Source organism: Bos indicus x Bos taurus, chromosome 6 (assembly GCF_003369695.1).
Source record: "Bos indicus x Bos taurus breed Angus x Brahman F1 hybrid chromosome 6, Bos_hybrid_MaternalHap_v2.0, whole genome shotgun sequence".
NCBI classification, from domain to species: domain Eukaryota; kingdom Metazoa; phylum Chordata; class Mammalia; order Artiodactyla; family Bovidae; genus Bos; species Bos indicus x Bos taurus.
In genome coordinates this window covers 55,646,738-55,664,396 of record NC_040081.1, presented here as the reverse complement: position 1 = coordinate 55,664,396, position 17,659 = coordinate 55,646,738, and the positions used below count along the sequence as shown (strand labels likewise).

Here is a 17,659-nt window from a genome sequence, read left to right as displayed (position 1 = left end):
TGCATATCTGGAAAAGATAAAAATGTGATTTGAAAAGATACCTGCTGCCCAGTGTTGACAGTGGCATTGTTTACAAATATCCTTGTAGACGAGCAACCACTGGGAGATCTCAAAGGCCTCCTTAGCTCTTAGATAGCTGATGGTCTCCTCTATGCTTCTGTTGCTGTTGATTTTTTATGAAGTCAACAGCAGAACAATGAATCATGGATTTGGGGTAGTCATCCTCTCCCTACCCTTGTTTCTCTCAAGGGTTGAGTTAAAGGATAGCCCCATCTCTCAGTTCTGGAGGTCTGTGCCTTTGGGCATTTGTTCTCCAAAATGAGAGGAATAATCCAAATGGGTGAGGATAGGAAGGAATTATATATATAGCTGGTACAGAGATTGCACTATATCTGGAAACACTCTTTTTAAATTTCTTCTGGGAAAATGAAGGGATGCTTATCCTGAAAATGACTAATTATCAACTTGCATGTGCCAATCAGTATATCACAAATGGTAACACTGGAGTCAGGTGTTGTTTTTTTTTTTTTTTTTTGGTTCCTTCTAATTAAAGAAAAGTTGATGAAACTATAAAAAGACTAGGAGACTTCAAGCTGTTTTGACTGGTAAATGTCCAGATATATAATCAAAGGAACACCCCATGTACATCAAGAAAGAGTACATCTGATGGAGTTAGGAATTCAAATTTGGCATGGTCTTAATGTTTGGTCAACCATTCAAGTTGAAATTTCCCAAAGAGAAAACTAAGATTATTTTCACTGCTTTTAGAGGAACACAGCTAAGAAAGCACCAAAGGGACCTGTGATTATGTTGACTTACTGGAGCAGATGGGACCTGTGGAGCCACCTGACCTTCTGAAATATTAAGAGCTTTATTTCTAGTAACATGCAGGGAAGATAAAGTGAAATGTAAAAAGAAGATATAAGTGAAGGCATTGGTAGTCCATAAGATTGTGGTTGATAGGAAGAATGTCAGCAAGGAATTGGTGCTTTATCTAATGTAAATATAAATACTCCAAGTAACCAAAGCAACCAAAAATAAATAAGTAAATGAATAAATAAGCAAGTGAACCAAAAGTGCTGGATTTTATTTTCACTGCCTGTAAACTTTAAAACCATAGTTCTCTACCGAGGCATTTCCAATGCCTCCTTTGTATAATAGATATTTTGTTTGTTCCCTTTATTATCTTGAGAGACTCTACTAGAGTGGGTAGCATTCCCTTCTCCAGGGGCTATTCCTGACCCAGGGATCAAAACCAGGGAGGGAGATTTTTTACCATCTGAGCCACCAGGGAAGCCCATGTAAGTGCTCTGACCTTCCTATATGGTTGAAGATAATGAAAATAGATTCTTAAGTTTATAAATGGAATTATCATAGATATGATAGCTACAAATTCAGACTGATATAAGCATGTCAATTTGTGACTCATGTATCATTAGCAGAATTGCCATCATTGGTGAAATGGTGTCTCAGTTTGTTTAGCCTGCTATAACAGAATTGGGATCTTCCCTGGTGGCTCAGACAGTAAAGTATCTGCCTACAATGTGGGTAGGCCTGGGTTCGATCCCTGGGTTGGGAAGATCCCCTGGAGAAGGAAATGGTAACCCACTCCAGTACTCTTGCCTGGAAAATCCCACGGGTGGAGGACACTGGCAGGCTACAGTCCATGGGGTCACAAAGAGTCGGACACGACTGAGAGATTTCACTTCACTTCACTTCACTTCACAACAGAATTACACAGGAGAAATTTATTTTTTACATTTCTGGAGGCTAGAAAGTCCAAGACCAAAGTGCCAGCAGACTTGTTGCTTGGTGAGGGGCTGCTTCTTGGATGACAGATGGCCATCTTTTCACTGAATCTTCACATGATGAAATGGAACTTTGTGGGATTCCTTTTATATAAGAGCATTAAGCCCATTGGGGCTTCCCTCATGGCTCACCAGTAAAGAATCTGCCTGCCAGTGCAGCAGACACGAGTTCAATCCCTGGGTCAGGAAGATGCCCTGGAGAAGAAAATGGCAACACATTCCAGTATTCTTGCCTGGGAAATCCCATGGACAAAGGAGGCTGGTGGGCTACAGTCCATGGGGTCACAGAGTCAGACACAACTTAGCAACTAAACAACAACAAACCCATTTAGGGGGACTCCACCCTCATGATTTAATCACCTCCCAAAGCCCCTCCATCTAATACTGTCACATTGGGAATTACTTCAACCTGTGAACTGGGGGAGTGGGGAAACAGCCAAGCTACAGCAGGTGGTAAACAACTCTTAGCAAAATTCTGACAAAGCACAATTATTATTTTTTCTTTTTTTTGCTTTTGTAGTACTCAAGATTCATGGAGAAAATACATCATGTTAAATCCATATAAAATATTTTGAGAATTTATATTAAGGCTAGTTAGATTCTAAGCTGTTAGTTTATAAGTAGGATTTCCTTCTAAATGAGTGTCTGAGACATTGGAAACTTGTGCTAGACAGAGAACAAGCCTTTCTTTGTCTCATCCTTTGAAAGATGCCAGGCATTCTTGACACACTGCCACCAGTGGGTCCTGGTGCCAGGACAAGCTGAAACCCACCTTGGGAGAGGGTATCATTTTTTACCATACTTCTGGTATTTCAATGCTTCACTTTAAGAATGAACCGGTATCCTACCAATGTAGCACTCTACCCCTTAGCTCCTTCTATGCTGAAAAAAGTTAACTGCTCAGGGGCCTCATTTAAGTGGGCTTCCTCACTGAGAGGCTCAAGTTGGTGAAGTAGCTACTTTCTACGTAGCAGCATCATAACAAAATGTTCTCTTCCTGCTCATATCTACCATGAGATGGAAGATCAGTTCATTTTTATTCAGAGTCTTTCTGGTCCTTCTCTTGATTGACAGGGTGCTGTCATCCTCTGAGAGACTTGCATGGCTCTAGATTTGACACTAAAATTTTAATTATTAAGGAAGTCTCTGGAAATCCTATGTCGTTACTGCCAGAAATTTAAGGATAACACCAATTGTTTCAGGTGGAAATGAATAGTTCTCTGTTTAATGAGGCCGGCCAGTTTTAATTCTACAGACAAGATTTTAAAATATTGAGAACATGACCTAGCTAGCTAAAGAACCACCTCCACACCCTGTTCTTAAATGATCACGCTGAATTTTCAGCAAAAAATTTAATGCTCTAGATAGTGTGAGTGGGTGCATGCTAAGTCACTACAGCCATGTCCCTCTCTTCATGACCCTGTAGACTGTAGCCCACCAGGTTCCTCTCTCCATGTGATTCTCCAGCCAAGAATACTGAAGTGGATTGCCATCCCCTCCTCCAGGGATAAACAGTGTACAAATCAGGTTTTTGTTTTTTTTCCCCTAGTAATACCCTAATGCCAGCTGACTTATGTAATTTATCGTGACAGATGGTTGTAAATGTAACTGTTAACAAAAACTTGTTTACTTGTAGGAATTTATATTCCAACAACATTTGATGACTCAGTCCATTTTTCCTGTCTCTTAACTCTTTTATAATTGTGTCATTTGACAGTCTAATAAGGATTTATCTTTTCATCCTATTTTTCAGCTGAATTTTTATGCAGGAACTTGGATCTTCAGGATTTTCATTCTCTTGAATTAATATTGATGTGAAAAACATACTTGGCTAATTTTTGCCAATCTATATTTGCTTCTCCCTCTGCTGTGATATATTTCAGTATAACTAAGAGTACCTTTGAGGTATCACTGTTGTATCTACTGGTAATAGTGACCCTCTTTAATACAAATGTTCTAATATTTGGAAGTCTCATTACAAATTCTTATAATAAAGGAGAGTAAGCTTTTATTTCAATCCAGGTAGTTTTGCAGTTAAGAAGAGCATTCCTACCTCCAAGCCAACTGCAGTATGATAAATTTCTTGACATAAAGGATGTTGAAACTATCTTATTTACTTACTGTCTTCTCACTAAGGATAGGAAAGTGAAGGAGAAAGTGTCAATTGGCATTGTTTTTCACTTTGCATATATTACCTTTTGTCCTCAGAAATATCTTGGTGAGTTGATACTTTTTCCCCAAAATTACATATGTGAAAATCATCATGGGGAGGTTTACATATCTGTACAAAATAAAACCAAATGTAATAGTTATGATTTGGAGCTTGGGGCTGTAAAGTCAGATAGATTTGAGAATCAAATCTCTGTTCCTCACTTGAATCAGCTGTTTGATTTTAGGCAAGTAGATGAATCTCTCTGATTCTTGGGTTCTTTAACATGTAATATAAATAATAATTTGTAATGAAAAGTGTTTTAAGAGTTGAAAACAGTAATTGATGTAAGGTAGCCAGTGCATAGTATGTTGATACATAGTTGGTATTCTAGAAATGGCAACTGTTAACAGGGTAAGTAGCATCCCAGAGTTTTCAAGTAGTGTCCCATGATTTTTGCCAAACCTTTTATAAATTTATTTTAAAAAACAGGATTAAAGTAGCACAAAAGATTTTCCCTGATTTTCAAAGAAGTATATATGTCTGCTGATCCATTTACAATTATTTACTGTTAATTTATGGATTACCATAGAAATTTGTAAGGTATTTTATTCCCCAAGTATTTATTATTGAACATCTATTATGTACTCAGCACTCTGCTTTGTGAAAGAGATATATTTATAAATAAGAAATAGGTTTGTCTCCAAGATGTATGACTTAGTTGCTCTGTGTTTTGTTGTTGTTGTTGTTTGCAATCACCTCACAAAGCCTAGGCTTACACCAAGATGCACAGAATGCAGAACTGCATTTCACTGTACTGAATAGAAAGCAAAAAATCTAGTTATTTACACTGGAAGGAAAAAAACAAGTTCCAGAATGCTGTGCTAATAAAAGGGAGACCAGTACTAAAGAGAATGTGATACATTTGGTCTTTTTTATTACTTGTGAGTTTATGTATACATGGGTAATATACAAGTGTGATGCTGTTGACATAGACTTTGTTGTTGGCATTACTACTTTAACCAAAAACAAAAACCCTAGTAGGAGGTTATGAAAGAGTTGAGTTGACTTATAAAGGCTGTGGTGCCAGCAAACTTACATCAACATCTTCACGTTAGAGTTTATGTTCTTGCTATTTCAGTTATGCTGTTTTCAGTACACTATGAAAAGACTTGATTTTTTTCTCCCCCAGCATATGCTTCTGTTACAAGATTTTATTAAGTGATTAGCATATTTTGACCAGGCTCCCCGGGTGGCACTAGTGGGAAAGAAGCCACCTGCCAATGCAGGAGACTCGGGTTTGATCCCGAGGTTGGGAATAGGAAATGACAACTCACTCCATATTCTTGCCTGGAAAATCCATGGACAGAGGATCCTGGCTGGCTACAGTTCATGGGGTTGCAAAGAGTCAGACATGACCGAGCACCCATGCACACACACATGCATATTTTGATCAGCAAAAAACTTTGCTATGAAATTTGATTGTAATTCTAAAAACCTATGGGGTTTTTTGGTTAATTAACTCTATGTTAAGAACTTGTGATATATTTTAAAGTATGGTTGCATAAAACAGAATATATATGGATGAGTATTTATCAAGGAGAAATTGTAAAGATGTGACCAACTTTTTGCTTGTTAGCCTATTATATGAACTGTTAATGGATAATATTGCTGCATAATGTTTCTGATCGATATTTCCACTAATAGTTAAACTGAAATTAGTCAGTAGTGTTTGATAAGGATTATATTCTGTTCTTTTTGAAGTTATACTTTATAATTTCATATAAGTTGATTATCAGCTATAAGTTGTTCACTAGTGTTGATCAGAAATTATGCTAGCCTTGTTGGGATAAACAAAGGATTTATACTTAGTACTGGGCCAATTACTAGTACTTTTACAAATATTTAATTGTGTGTGCAAACAGGCATTTTTCTATAAGCAAACTAGAATGTTATTTAAATTAAAAAGTAGAGTAATTCACTAATTTGTTTTATAGAAAGGTAGCTTTTTTCCTGAGATTTTTATATAAAGAATGCTATGCTCTGCTGTGCTTGGTCGCTCAGTTGTGACTGACTTTTTGTGACCCCATGTACTGTATGTAGCCTGCCAGGCTCCTCTGTCCATGGAAATTCTCCAGGCAAGAATACTTGAGTGGGTTGCCATGCCTTCCTCCAGGGGATCTTCCCAACCAGGGATCGAACCCAGGTCTCCCACATTGCAGGCAGATTCTTTACCGTCAGAGCCACCAGGGAAGCACATGAATACTGGAGCCCATAACCTATCCCTTCTCCAGGGGATGTTCCCAACTCAGGAATCAAACCGGGGTCTCCTACATTGCAGGCAGATTCTTTACCAGCTGAGCTATCAGGGAAGCCCCATCTAAAGAATAACACCTCTGAATTTTTAAAAAAGTAGTTTAATAACAAACAGATGTCCCTGTACAGATTTATTTATACAGTGAATTTTATTATGTGATTAATGCTGTTCCAGGTATCCTGTATGTAGTCCTAGCACTATTCTTGTGTACTATAAGATACAGTCATGCTTGTAATGCACAGAGCTTTTTAAAAGGACGTTTTAAATTTTATAATCAAAAAAAGTTAAGATTTTTTTGGTAATTTATTTATTTTTTTTTTTGCAGAACGTCCTCTTCACTACACAGAAAATGTGTTGGAACAGGTGCTTCGATGGAGTTCATTAGCTGAACCTGGCTCTGCTTATCTTGTAGTGAAGAGATTCTTAACCATTGACACAATTAAACACTATAATGGTAGGTGCTGCTATTTCACATTCCAACTATGATTGAAAATTCAAGTGGTTAAAGGACAATTATTATGGCACAGGTGTTACTTGAAAATGTAAAAAATGGGTAGCTAAATGCAGAATCTACTCACATGTTATTGCAGAATAGAAATAAGAATATATAGACCAAGTGCCACGATCAGACTTTCCCGGTGGGTAGCACTGTGATATTAGGTGGTTATTTTGATGGTATCAAGGTAAAGATTCTGCAGGAATGATTCTTCTTTTTAAGTTTTTGTTTGTTTGTTTTATTGTCATGCTTGGGTGTTTTCCTAATTTTTGGATAGATGGTGAATCATCCTGAGTTATGTTTACATTTGAAAGTTCTCTGGGCATTCAAGAAGTACAAGCTCTGAGATTGTGTGCTTGTTAAAATCCTCACCTATTTTGCCATAATATTGGAAAACAAATATAAAAAAATACTTCTAATAATGATATTTGCTATCCAACTGGGAGAAGACATGTACACATGTAAGGTTAAGTCAGAAGTTAGCTAACATGGGGGAACTATGGAAGACACTCTCTGAACTTGTTTGACATCTCAGAAAACTTTCATTTTGAAACTTTGATTTTTCTGTTATGTTGACATTAGCTGACAGATTAGAAAGAGATTTCCTGCCACACAGTCTATAAACCATAAACCAACTCGGAAAGCAGAGGATTCAAATTTTATTAGATGAAATTTACCACAGCTTTTCTAATTCATATTCATAATAACCATTACTATTTATTAATCATGTATTTTATTAACTGAGCTCCTTACATACCAAAACTCATTTAAAACTTTTTTTAACTTCTCCATGAGTTATATTATCATTTGAATTTTACAAATGAGGAAAGAGCTCAAAGAAATTAAGTAACTTGCCTCCAGTTCACATATTTATTAAATCCAGTAAGTGTCCTACATATGAAACTGCAAGATGCAAACTTTGAAATATATGAATGTGCCTTTGCATGTCCAGTCACGTAAGTTAGTTCATGTGTCTGGCGTGCACTGCCACATGCGTACATCCTCTACCGTTGGTTTTGCTTTTGTGTGCTTTACTGTACTGTATACAGTACAGTCGGAGAAGGCAATGGCACCCCACTCCAGTACCCTTACCTGGAAAATCCTGTGGACGGAGGAGCCTGGTAGGCTGCAGTCCATGGGGTCGCTAAGAGTCGGACACGACTCAGCGACTTCACTTTCACTTTTCACTTCCCTGCATTGGAGAAGGAAATGGCAACCCACTCCAGTGTTCTCGCCTGGAGAATCCCAGGGACGGGGGAGCCTGGTGGGCTGCCGTCTATGGGGTCGCACAGAGTCGGACACGACTGAAGCGACTTAGCAGCATAGAGTACAGTAGTACAGTATCTTTATTTCAAGCCCAGGGTGTCTGGAAGCAAGCCTAAAAACAGCAGTGATGTAACAGTACTGCTATTCTGTGCCAAGTGATAACCATGGAAACAAAAGTGAAAATAATTGAGAGAGTGGAGTGAGGCGAAAAGATGATAGACATCGCTCATTCTTATGACATGAATTGTTTGACCGTCAGCACAATTCTAAAGAGCAAGGACAAGATCATGGAACATGTGACGTCTGCTGTGTGATGATGTCAATGATAATATCAAAGAAACGTGCAAGAGTGATGGAGGAGATGGAGAACTTTCTCAGTGTGTGGATGCAGGATCAGCATCAGTGTGGAGGGACATGCAGTTTAATGCTGATTCAAGAGAAATTGAAAAGCCTTTATGAAGGCTTGAAGAAGAAATACTGTGAAAATTAGAGGGTGCATTTTTTAATGTTAGCAACAGCTGGTTTCATCAGATCAAGGCTAGAGCCAACCTTCACAACATAAAAGTCACTAGGCAGTGAGTGCAGATAGCTTTCTGGGAATTTCCTGAAATGCTTTAGGGAATTATTGCTGAAGACACATATTTACCCAAGCAGATTTTTAATATGGATAAGACAGGGCTGTACTGGAAGAGGATGCCAGACTGAAGTTACATCTGTACGGAGAAAAGTTGATAGGCTAATTATGTTGTTTGGTGGCAATGCTTCTGGTGATATCAAGCGGAGACCTCTCTTAGTTTATCATTTGGAGAACCCAAGAGCCCTTAAAAATAAAGCCAGGAGCTCTCTTCCTATTGTGTGGAAGAGTAACCCCAAAGCCTAGGTTACACAGGGCATCTTCCAAGATTGATTTTTCCACCACAGTATCCCAAAGGGATAGAAATCTTACTTGGAGGACGTCCCATTCAACATTCTTTTGTGGCTTGACAGTGCTCCAGGCCACTCCCCACTCATGGACAGTTTTCATCCCATCTTCAAAGCAGTGCATCTTCCACTGAATACTATGTTGCTCACCCAACCTGTGGACCATTATAGCAACTTGCAAGAAATATTATTTATGACACAATATTCATCAGGCAGTAAAGGTGAATGATGAATCAGGAACAACCTTGAAACAATTTCGGAAGGACTCTTAACATCTACAAGGCCATTCATTTTTTTTTTTTTTTTTACTTCCCTTGGCGTGAGGTTACTGCTGTCACCATGAATGGGGTTTGGGAGAACCTTTGCCTACAATTTGTTCATGATTTTCTTGGATTTGAGAAGGTAGAGGAGGAGTCAATCTTTGGCAACTTAGTGACCCTCAGCGAGAAGCTGAAGCTAGATCTGCAAGAGGATAACTTCATTGAACTCCTTGCTGTCAACACAAGAGGCTTATTAATGAAGCCCTGATGGAATTGGAGTCCCAGAGAAACAATGAAGAGAGACAAGAGAAAGAAAAAGTAATTAAAGAACTGAAGAGAGTCACAATTCAGGAAATGGCAAGGGATTTTCTTTATAAGAGGAGTAACTGTTTTTAAGGCACAGACTCAATATAGAACGGTACACAAATCTTGCAGCAGCCATTCAGAATGCAGTCCAGTGCCACCATGCCACCTATGATGAGAAGAAAAAAAAAGAGCTACCACCCAGACATTACTGGATTGTTTTTTCAAGAGAGTAGGTGGAATTGAACCCAGCAAGGAACCAGAACCTGTGCCATCATCAGGCATGAGTGAAATTTCAGCTTTCCCTCTATCTCCTGTTGCTGATGGTCTTTCAGCTGTACCATCTCCCACCTCTTCTTCCTCCTCAAGTCAGTTAATTCTTCTTGCCTGTTTATTCCATGCCAGCCCCTGTATTCCAGCTGTACTGTACTTTTCAAGGTGCAGTACTGTAAGGTTAAAAATGTTTTATTTTTGAGTTTGCTTTTTATGTATTATTTGTGTGAAAAAATATTATAAACCTATTATAGTACAGTACTGTATAGCTCATTGGGTTGGGTACCTAGGCTAACTTTGTAGGGCTTATGAACAAACTGGATTTATGAATGTGCTCTCAGAACAGAGCCCCTTTGTATGTAGTGACTTGCCATACTGGATTTGAGTACAGGTTAGTTTTACTTCTAATTAAAAAAAAAAAGTTGGGGGGGTTGGTACAGCTCTTAAACGTGGTAAAGCTAATGGTATGATTGCAGACTCTTAACTAGTAGTGACAAATCAGTGAGTTCTTAACTGTACCAGCTAGTCTATGTTTCTGTTTTTGTGATGATGTTTTGGTGTGTTCTGGCTACTACAGTAGACTGGGTGGCTCATGGTATATGTGCGCTCAGTCATGTCCAACCCTTTGTGACCCCATGGACTGTAGCCCACCAGGCTCCTCTGTCCATGAAATTTTCCAGGCAAGAATACTGGAGCGGGTTGCCATTTGCTTGTCCAGGGAATCTTCCTGATTCAGGGATCGAACCTGAGTCTCCTGCGTCTCCTGCTTTGCAGATGGATGGCTCATAAACAGAAATTAATCTCTTACATTCTGAAGACTTGAAGTCTAACATCAGATGTCAGCCTGGCCAAGTTCTGGTGAGAGTCCTCCTCCAGGCTATAGACAGGGAACTTCTTGTATCCTCCCAGAGTGGAGAGCAGAGGGAGGAAGCAAGTTCTCTGTGACTCTCTGTTGTGGTTGTTCTTTAGTTGCTAAGTCATATGCGACTCTTTGTGACCCTGTGGGTTGTAGCCTGCCAGCCTCCTCTGTCCATGGGATTTCCCAGGCAAGGATACTGAAGTGGGTTGCCATTTTCTACTCTAGGGGATCTCCCCCACCCCCCGCCCCACCAGGTATCTACCCAGCATCTCCTGCATTGGCTGGCGAATTCTTTACCACTGAGCCATCAGGGAAGACCCTCTGTGACTCTTTCAAGGACGTGAATTCCATTCCTGAAGATCCCACCCTCATGACCTCATCTAATCCTAATTACCTCCCAAAGGCCCCAAACTTCTTAATACTGTGTAGGTAGGTTTCAACATATGAATTTGGGGAAGCATAAATATTGGGTCCTAACTCTGCCCTTCATATCTTTTAATTACATAAAAGTATTTTTACAAAATGCAGACTTCTATGTCATTCTGGTCTTATTAGCATCAAAATAGAACAGGTGTTCATTTTGCTATAGAAATTAATCTATTCGACACCTGTACCTTATTTAATTTTTCTTCCTCCTACATATGATTTTGATTACATCCTCCATATACTGCTTAAGGATTACAGTAGAAGTTCTCTCTAGTCATATGATTGCTACAGTCCTCCCTGTCATATAGCAGCAGTCCTTGGGTGGTGGAGACTTTCGTCCTCCAGGGACATTTGACAATATCTGGAGATATTTCTGTCACACTGGGTGGGGTGGGGCTTCTGGTATATAATGGTTAGAGACCAGAGATGCTGCTAAACATCCTACAATACACAGGAAATCTCTTTACAACAAAGAATAATCTGGCCGAAAAAGTCAGTGGTGTCATGTTGAGACTCTCTCATTTGGATAATGTATGAAATCTGGTCTAGTTCGTGAATTCTGTAATTCTTTCATTTTAATGTTGAGATAAATGTTTTGAGCTTATGAACGAAGTCCTGTCAACATTATAAAATATATTAAAGGTTCTCATGGCTTTTCTTTTAGAAAATAAGTGATATTTTCATATTTTTGGGTGAGAATTTTCATGTTTTTAATATTCCTCTAAAATGTCTCTAAATGCTCCATGTTGCAAAATACTTAAAATCCCACACTTAGACATAATAACTTGGGCTTCCCAGGTGGCACAGTGGTAAAGAATCTGTCTGCCAATGCAGGAGATGCAGGTTCAATACCTGGGTCAGGAAGATCCCCTGGAGGAAGAAATGGCAACCCACTCCAGTATTCTTGCCTGGAGAATTCCCATGGACAGAGGAGCCTGGTGGGCTACAGTCCATGGCATCACAAAGAGTCAGACTCGACTGGGCACATACACACAGAATAATAACTTAGTTCTTATTTGAATGCTAATAGACTAGCCACTTGAATAAAAACAGATGAGAATAAGATCTTAAAAGACTATAATATAGAAGAAGATTTTGTACAGGTGGGCCTGAGGGATAATTCAAAGCAAGGAAACCATTAAGTTTTGTTAATCTTTGGGAAAAAAAAAATCATCAGTGTTAGATTGAGCAAGTTTAGAGCAATCACATATAAGTAAAATCTTTCTGTTGTTTAAGGACAAGAAGAAGTGGTTGAGTGACAGACTGTGAATTGGCTCTACCTACAAACTGGGTAGGAAGATTGGGCATGGGATGCCTCACCTATTGTTATTTCCTCTTCTGGGATTGTGACTGCATCCTGTCATGAAAGCATAAAGCTTCTGTAAGGTCCAGACAAAGCACCTTTCATAAAACCTGGGAATCCAAGCAATGGAAAGCAGCTTACGTGAAAGTTTCAGGGACCTGGATGGTGGAATATTCTCTAGAGTAACATGTCAGTAAACTCTTGTGTCACTCTCATCTCTCCTGCATTCCTGTGACAGCGTGGGAACTGTGAAACTTATCTCTGCCCCTGCACTCATCCCCCTCAGCTCACCAAACCAGTGTGCAACTTGCTATTATGATAGCTACAGTTCTTTCTACCAGGAAATTATGTCCCTCTGCGTGAAAAAAAAAAAAAAGTTTTAGAGTAACACCCTCAGGAAATACATTAATTAGACTATTTCATGTTAGTAGTTTATATATATTTTTGGTCAAAAACAGGATGTTTTTAATTAGAGCTTGATTTATATTCAGATTGTCAAAGTAAAACAATATTTTTGGTTATGGTTGGTTCTGCATCTATCTTCTTTTAGGATTGTCATTTTAAAGAAGGTTTGGCCTATTGTTTGTTTTTAAAATCAATTTCTTAAGTCATAATTTTTTTCTTCCAGTTGTGTCTCACAGCAACCTGGGCTTACAAGTACTTCTTATGGGTTGCCCTGTGTCATAGATTTTATGTTGGCTAGGTGTGCAGCCTACTTTGTCTCTGTCTTGGCAGATGTCTCCTAAATCAATCACAAGGATCACTTTCTCCAGAATTATTGCTTCATTCATTACATGCACTACTCCTTAAAATTGGAATCTAAAAGGAAAATAATGAAAGTAAGTGTGATTTCTCTGTCAGTTTGTTAGCAGAAAAACTGAAATCATCTCAGAAACACATTGGTTAAGGATTTCTTTTCCTTTCTTAAGATTTTCTTATTCTAACCTGCAGGCCAAGTTGATGTTAGGAGAGTTTTAAACAAGGGTGGTTGGTTACAACCACATTTTTCTCTCAATAATGAATTGCTTACGTGTTAGTATTTCATTAAAACATAAAGTAGCTCTGCCACGTCCTTTACATCCTGTCCCATCATACCTGATACCAAGTTGCCACAAATTTTAGTGTCTCTCTACCTATCTGTATCTCTCCTTTATCTATACTCACACACTCATGACTTGCATTTTATTAATTGTATGATGATATTTCTGATTTTATGTAACAAATTAGAGGCATATATTTTTGTTTGAAATTATATTTTCAGTACCTTTTTGCTTAGTGAAGAATTTTATCAAATAATAAGTTTAGGGGTTTGAAGTGTTTAGGGGATTTAATTTTCCCAATTTGCTCACTTTATCTCAAGAGTTTAAAATATAGACATCACAAGAAAGAATAGATTTTAGAAGCATCCAACATTTACATTCATTTAAGGTAATAAAGAAATATACTTTACTTTTATGGAAGTATATGAAGGTAAAGGAATTTTCTGTTGTCTCTACTTAAATCACATATTAGTTTTAACATCTCTTTTACAAGTTAGGCATAAATTTATAGCTTCTGTAAGGTTCCAGATGGAGAAGGCAACGGCAACCCACTCCAGTACTCTTGCCTGGAAAATCCCATGGATAGAGGAGCCTGGTAGGCTGCAGTCCATGGGATCACGAAGAGTCAGACACAACTGAAGTGACTTAGCAGTGACTTAGCAGCAGCTTAGCAGCAAGGTTCCAGAATAAATAATTTTATGTTGCAGGAGTCTTACTTTAAGCACTAAACTTCTTTAATATTACGCCAGTAGAAGTCTAGATACAACAACAGAATCAAGTTTTAATTATCTCAATGGGAAGAACTACTTTTAAGATAGAATATGTAACTCAAATGAAGATGCCTGTGGGTTTCTAAATTTAGATTGCTACTTAAGACAGATGCTTTGGAATTAAATATGCATTAGAATGCTGCTGCTGCTGCTAAGTCGCTTCAGTCGTGTCCGAGTCTGTGTGACCCCATAGATGGCAGCCCACCAGGCTCCCCCGTCCCTGGGATTCTCTAGGCAAGAACACTGGAGTGGGTTGCCATTTCCTTCTCCAATGCATGAAAGTGAAAAGTGAAAGTGAAGTCGCTCAGTCGTGTCCAACTTGTAGGGACCCCAAGGACTTCAGCCTACCAGGCTCCTCCATCCATGGGATTTTCCAGGCAAGAGTACTGGAGTGGGGTGCCATTGCCTTCTCCGATGCATTAGAATAGAACAGATCAAAATGCAACTGCTTCTGGCAAATTCAGACCTGGGAAGCTGAGCCATCCACTCTGGACTGACTTAGAAAATAAAAGAATATTCCAGCAAAAATAGTATGAGTTCATAAATCTTAGTCTAGCTGAAATAATTTATATTCCATTCCTCATCAAATCTTTTTAAAGCCAAAGATGTGTAAAAGTTGAAAATAAATCCAGTCCACTTCAAGTGGAGGGGTTTTCTCAGAAATTGATAACAGAATAGAAAAGTAAGTAGTGCTCTACTTTTTACAGTATGCTGTGTTGTCGTCAAATGTCATGGAATCTCTGGCACTTTCCTAGTCAATCCTCCAGTAGAAACTGTATTTACAGTTTTACTGCTTATGAATAATCTAATTACAGAAGGGTGTCTTCAGGCTGCTTGTTCTATTAAGCATTACTTCTTCAATACAAGTAACAAAGTAAAACACACTAGGAAGTAGGGGGATATTTGACTTCTTCTAGATTATGTTCAAACAGTTCTTGAGTTTGGCTTCTACTCAGTCATAGAACTAAGTTTTATTAAATGTGAATGAATGTCATAAAATGAGTGAACTATATCAAATTCTGCTTCTTCCAAATTACAGCATATGTGTTCTATATAATCAATATCAAACAAAGAATATGAATAATTTTTAATTTGAAAAAGATTTTAGATGTCAGGCTGCAAATATTGCCAAATTTGTGGAATATTTTCAAGAGAAAAGAGGGCTTCCCTTGTGGCTCAGCTGGTAAAGAATCCACCTGTGATGCAGGAGACCTGGGTTGGATCCCTGGGTTAGGAATACCCTGGAGAAGGGAAAGGCTACCCATTCCAGCATTCTGGCCTAGAGAATTCCATGGACTCTGTAGTCCATGGGGTCACAAAGAGTCGGACACAACTGAGTGACTTTCACTTTCAAGGAAATGTCTCATGAAAATTGCTACTTAGCATACACAAGCAGGGATGGAACTTGATTTTTCAGATAATGTGTAGGCTTGAGGAAATAGTCTTTTCCAGTGAAAGAAGAAGGGAGATCCATAGAGACACATTTGGTGTATATTCCCTTGTCATTGCTCAGATCATATATAAGAGATAATATTTATTGGGTGCCAGATGCTGGGCTGATGGCTTTGCATATGCCATCTCATTTAATCTTCCTTGTAGTCTTAAGAGGTTTTTTACAAGTATTCTCCAAGCCTCTAAGTAACTTGCTATGTGAGTTCTCACATAAGTTGTGGAGGAAAATTCAAAACTCATATTATTTTAAAAAGCAAACATGAAATTATTATTTTTTCAAGGACAGATAAGATTGAGTACATTCAGGGTGGTATGGCCAGAGACTGAAATTATTATTTTTAAGAGCTAAATTATGAGACAAACATGACTTTTTATGTATTCAATGCCTAAATTTTATCTTTAGAGTTTTAGGGACATGAATAACAAATATGGACTGGGAGTAGTTAGAAAAACATGTTCATGGATGAGTTGGGTCTCCAGAAGTAGGAATAGAATTTGTATAAAACAACAATGAAATTCCCCTCAAGTACATTCAACTTGAGGGAAATTGATCAACGTAAGTCGTGCCATAGAGACAAAGATCAGCTTTCCAAGCAGTGTATTATGATCAACTGACTTATAAATAAAGACCATTTTAACTTAATAGTTTATAGAGATGAGTAGAAGGAATCTAATTTATTTAGCCCTTGAAAAGTCAAGGAAAGAAATTTAAACTTTTAATGTTAGGCAAGTGAGATATTGAGTAGTAGAAAAATAGAGCTTTGGAAAGGGGATTAACATGATAAAACTATTTGAATAGCACCAATCTGGAATTATATGGAGTAATTAGACAAGCAAGCCATGAAGTTCTAGAATCCTGGAATCTGGATATTAAGTAGAAAAGGCAGGGGTCAGACAGATGATATTGGCAAAGAAGTGGAATTGAACCCCAGAGAAAATATCTGAGAGAAGAGTGGTCTGAATTGCTATCTGACTGGACATGAAGGATTGAAAGCATAGTATGTGTTTTAGAAATATTCTTGGGTTATGTTTTCCCCTCTCCCCTGTTCTTACTGCTTCTCTGTCACTGTCTCTCTTCCCAAGACCCTCCCAGCTTCTCCACAGATGAGCTTTTATTGGGATCAGGGACCACTGGTTAGGAAATAGTGTTTTTGTCTAGGGCTTCCCTGCTGGCTCAGAAGGTAAAGCATCTGCCTGCAATGTGGGAGACCCAGGTTTAATCCTCGGGTCAGAAAGATCCCCTCGAGTAGGAAATGGCAACCCACTCCTGTACTCTTGCCTGGAAAATTCCATGGACGGAGGACTCTGGTAAGTTACAGTCCGTGGGATTGCAAAGAGTAAGAACTTAAATGTTTTCAAATGGTTTGGAAAAGTATTTTTGAGGGGCATCTGTTTCATAGTCCTAGTTATATGTCTGTTCTGTTTAAGTAACTAAATTTGACCATTCTGTGTTGTTTTATACAAGGGCTTTTCTAATTAATAGCAGAAGTACAGCACAATATAACTAAGAATACCAGTCTATTCTCTTACCTAGGGTTAACTCTAAAGAACCCTCACTGAACTCCCACTGATCCTTTCTTGCCCTAGCAAACACCAGGGGGGGTTTGACTCTCTAGTTATTATTGTTTTGTTCAATTCCTAAAATATGTCCAACTCTTTGTGACCGCATAAACTGCAGCACACCAGGCTTCCTAATCTTTTTTTTTTTTTTATTTTTAAACTTTACATAATTGTATTAGTTTTGCCAAATATCAAAATGAATCCATCACAGGTATACATGTGCTCCCCATCCTGAACCCTCCTCCCTCCTCTCTCCCCATACCATCCCTCTGGGTCGTCCCAGTGCACTAGCCCCAAGCATCCAGTATCATGCATTGACCCTGGACTGGCATCTCGTTTCATACATGATCTTAATAAGCTTTTTTGCCCAGGATGAGGCTGAGGAAGTGAAAACATAAAAGCAAAGTACCCCATGATTGAGAGACCACGTAGTACTAGAAGTTTGGAAAAGTGAAT

The 17,659-nt window shown here is 38.5% G+C and overlaps 1 protein-coding gene across 5 annotated transcripts in view; it reads left to right on the top strand.

The window, feature by feature from the left end:
• Nucleotides 1-17,659, top strand: part of ARAP2 (ArfGAP with RhoGAP domain, ankyrin repeat and PH domain 2) — a 197,788-nt gene that overhangs the window by 147,861 nt on the left and 32,268 nt on the right. For 4 of the 5 annotated variants that reach the window (XM_027544232.1, XM_027544234.1, XM_027544235.1 and 1 more), the window contains one exon: nt 6,600-6,728. In XM_027544232.1, the coding sequence (XP_027400033.1) occupies nt 6,600-6,728 (129 nt within the window). Of the gene's footprint in view, nt 1-6,599; nt 6,729-13,116; nt 13,221-17,659 lie in introns of all 5 variants that reach the window. The other variant, XR_003511512.1, reaches the window with a different exon arrangement.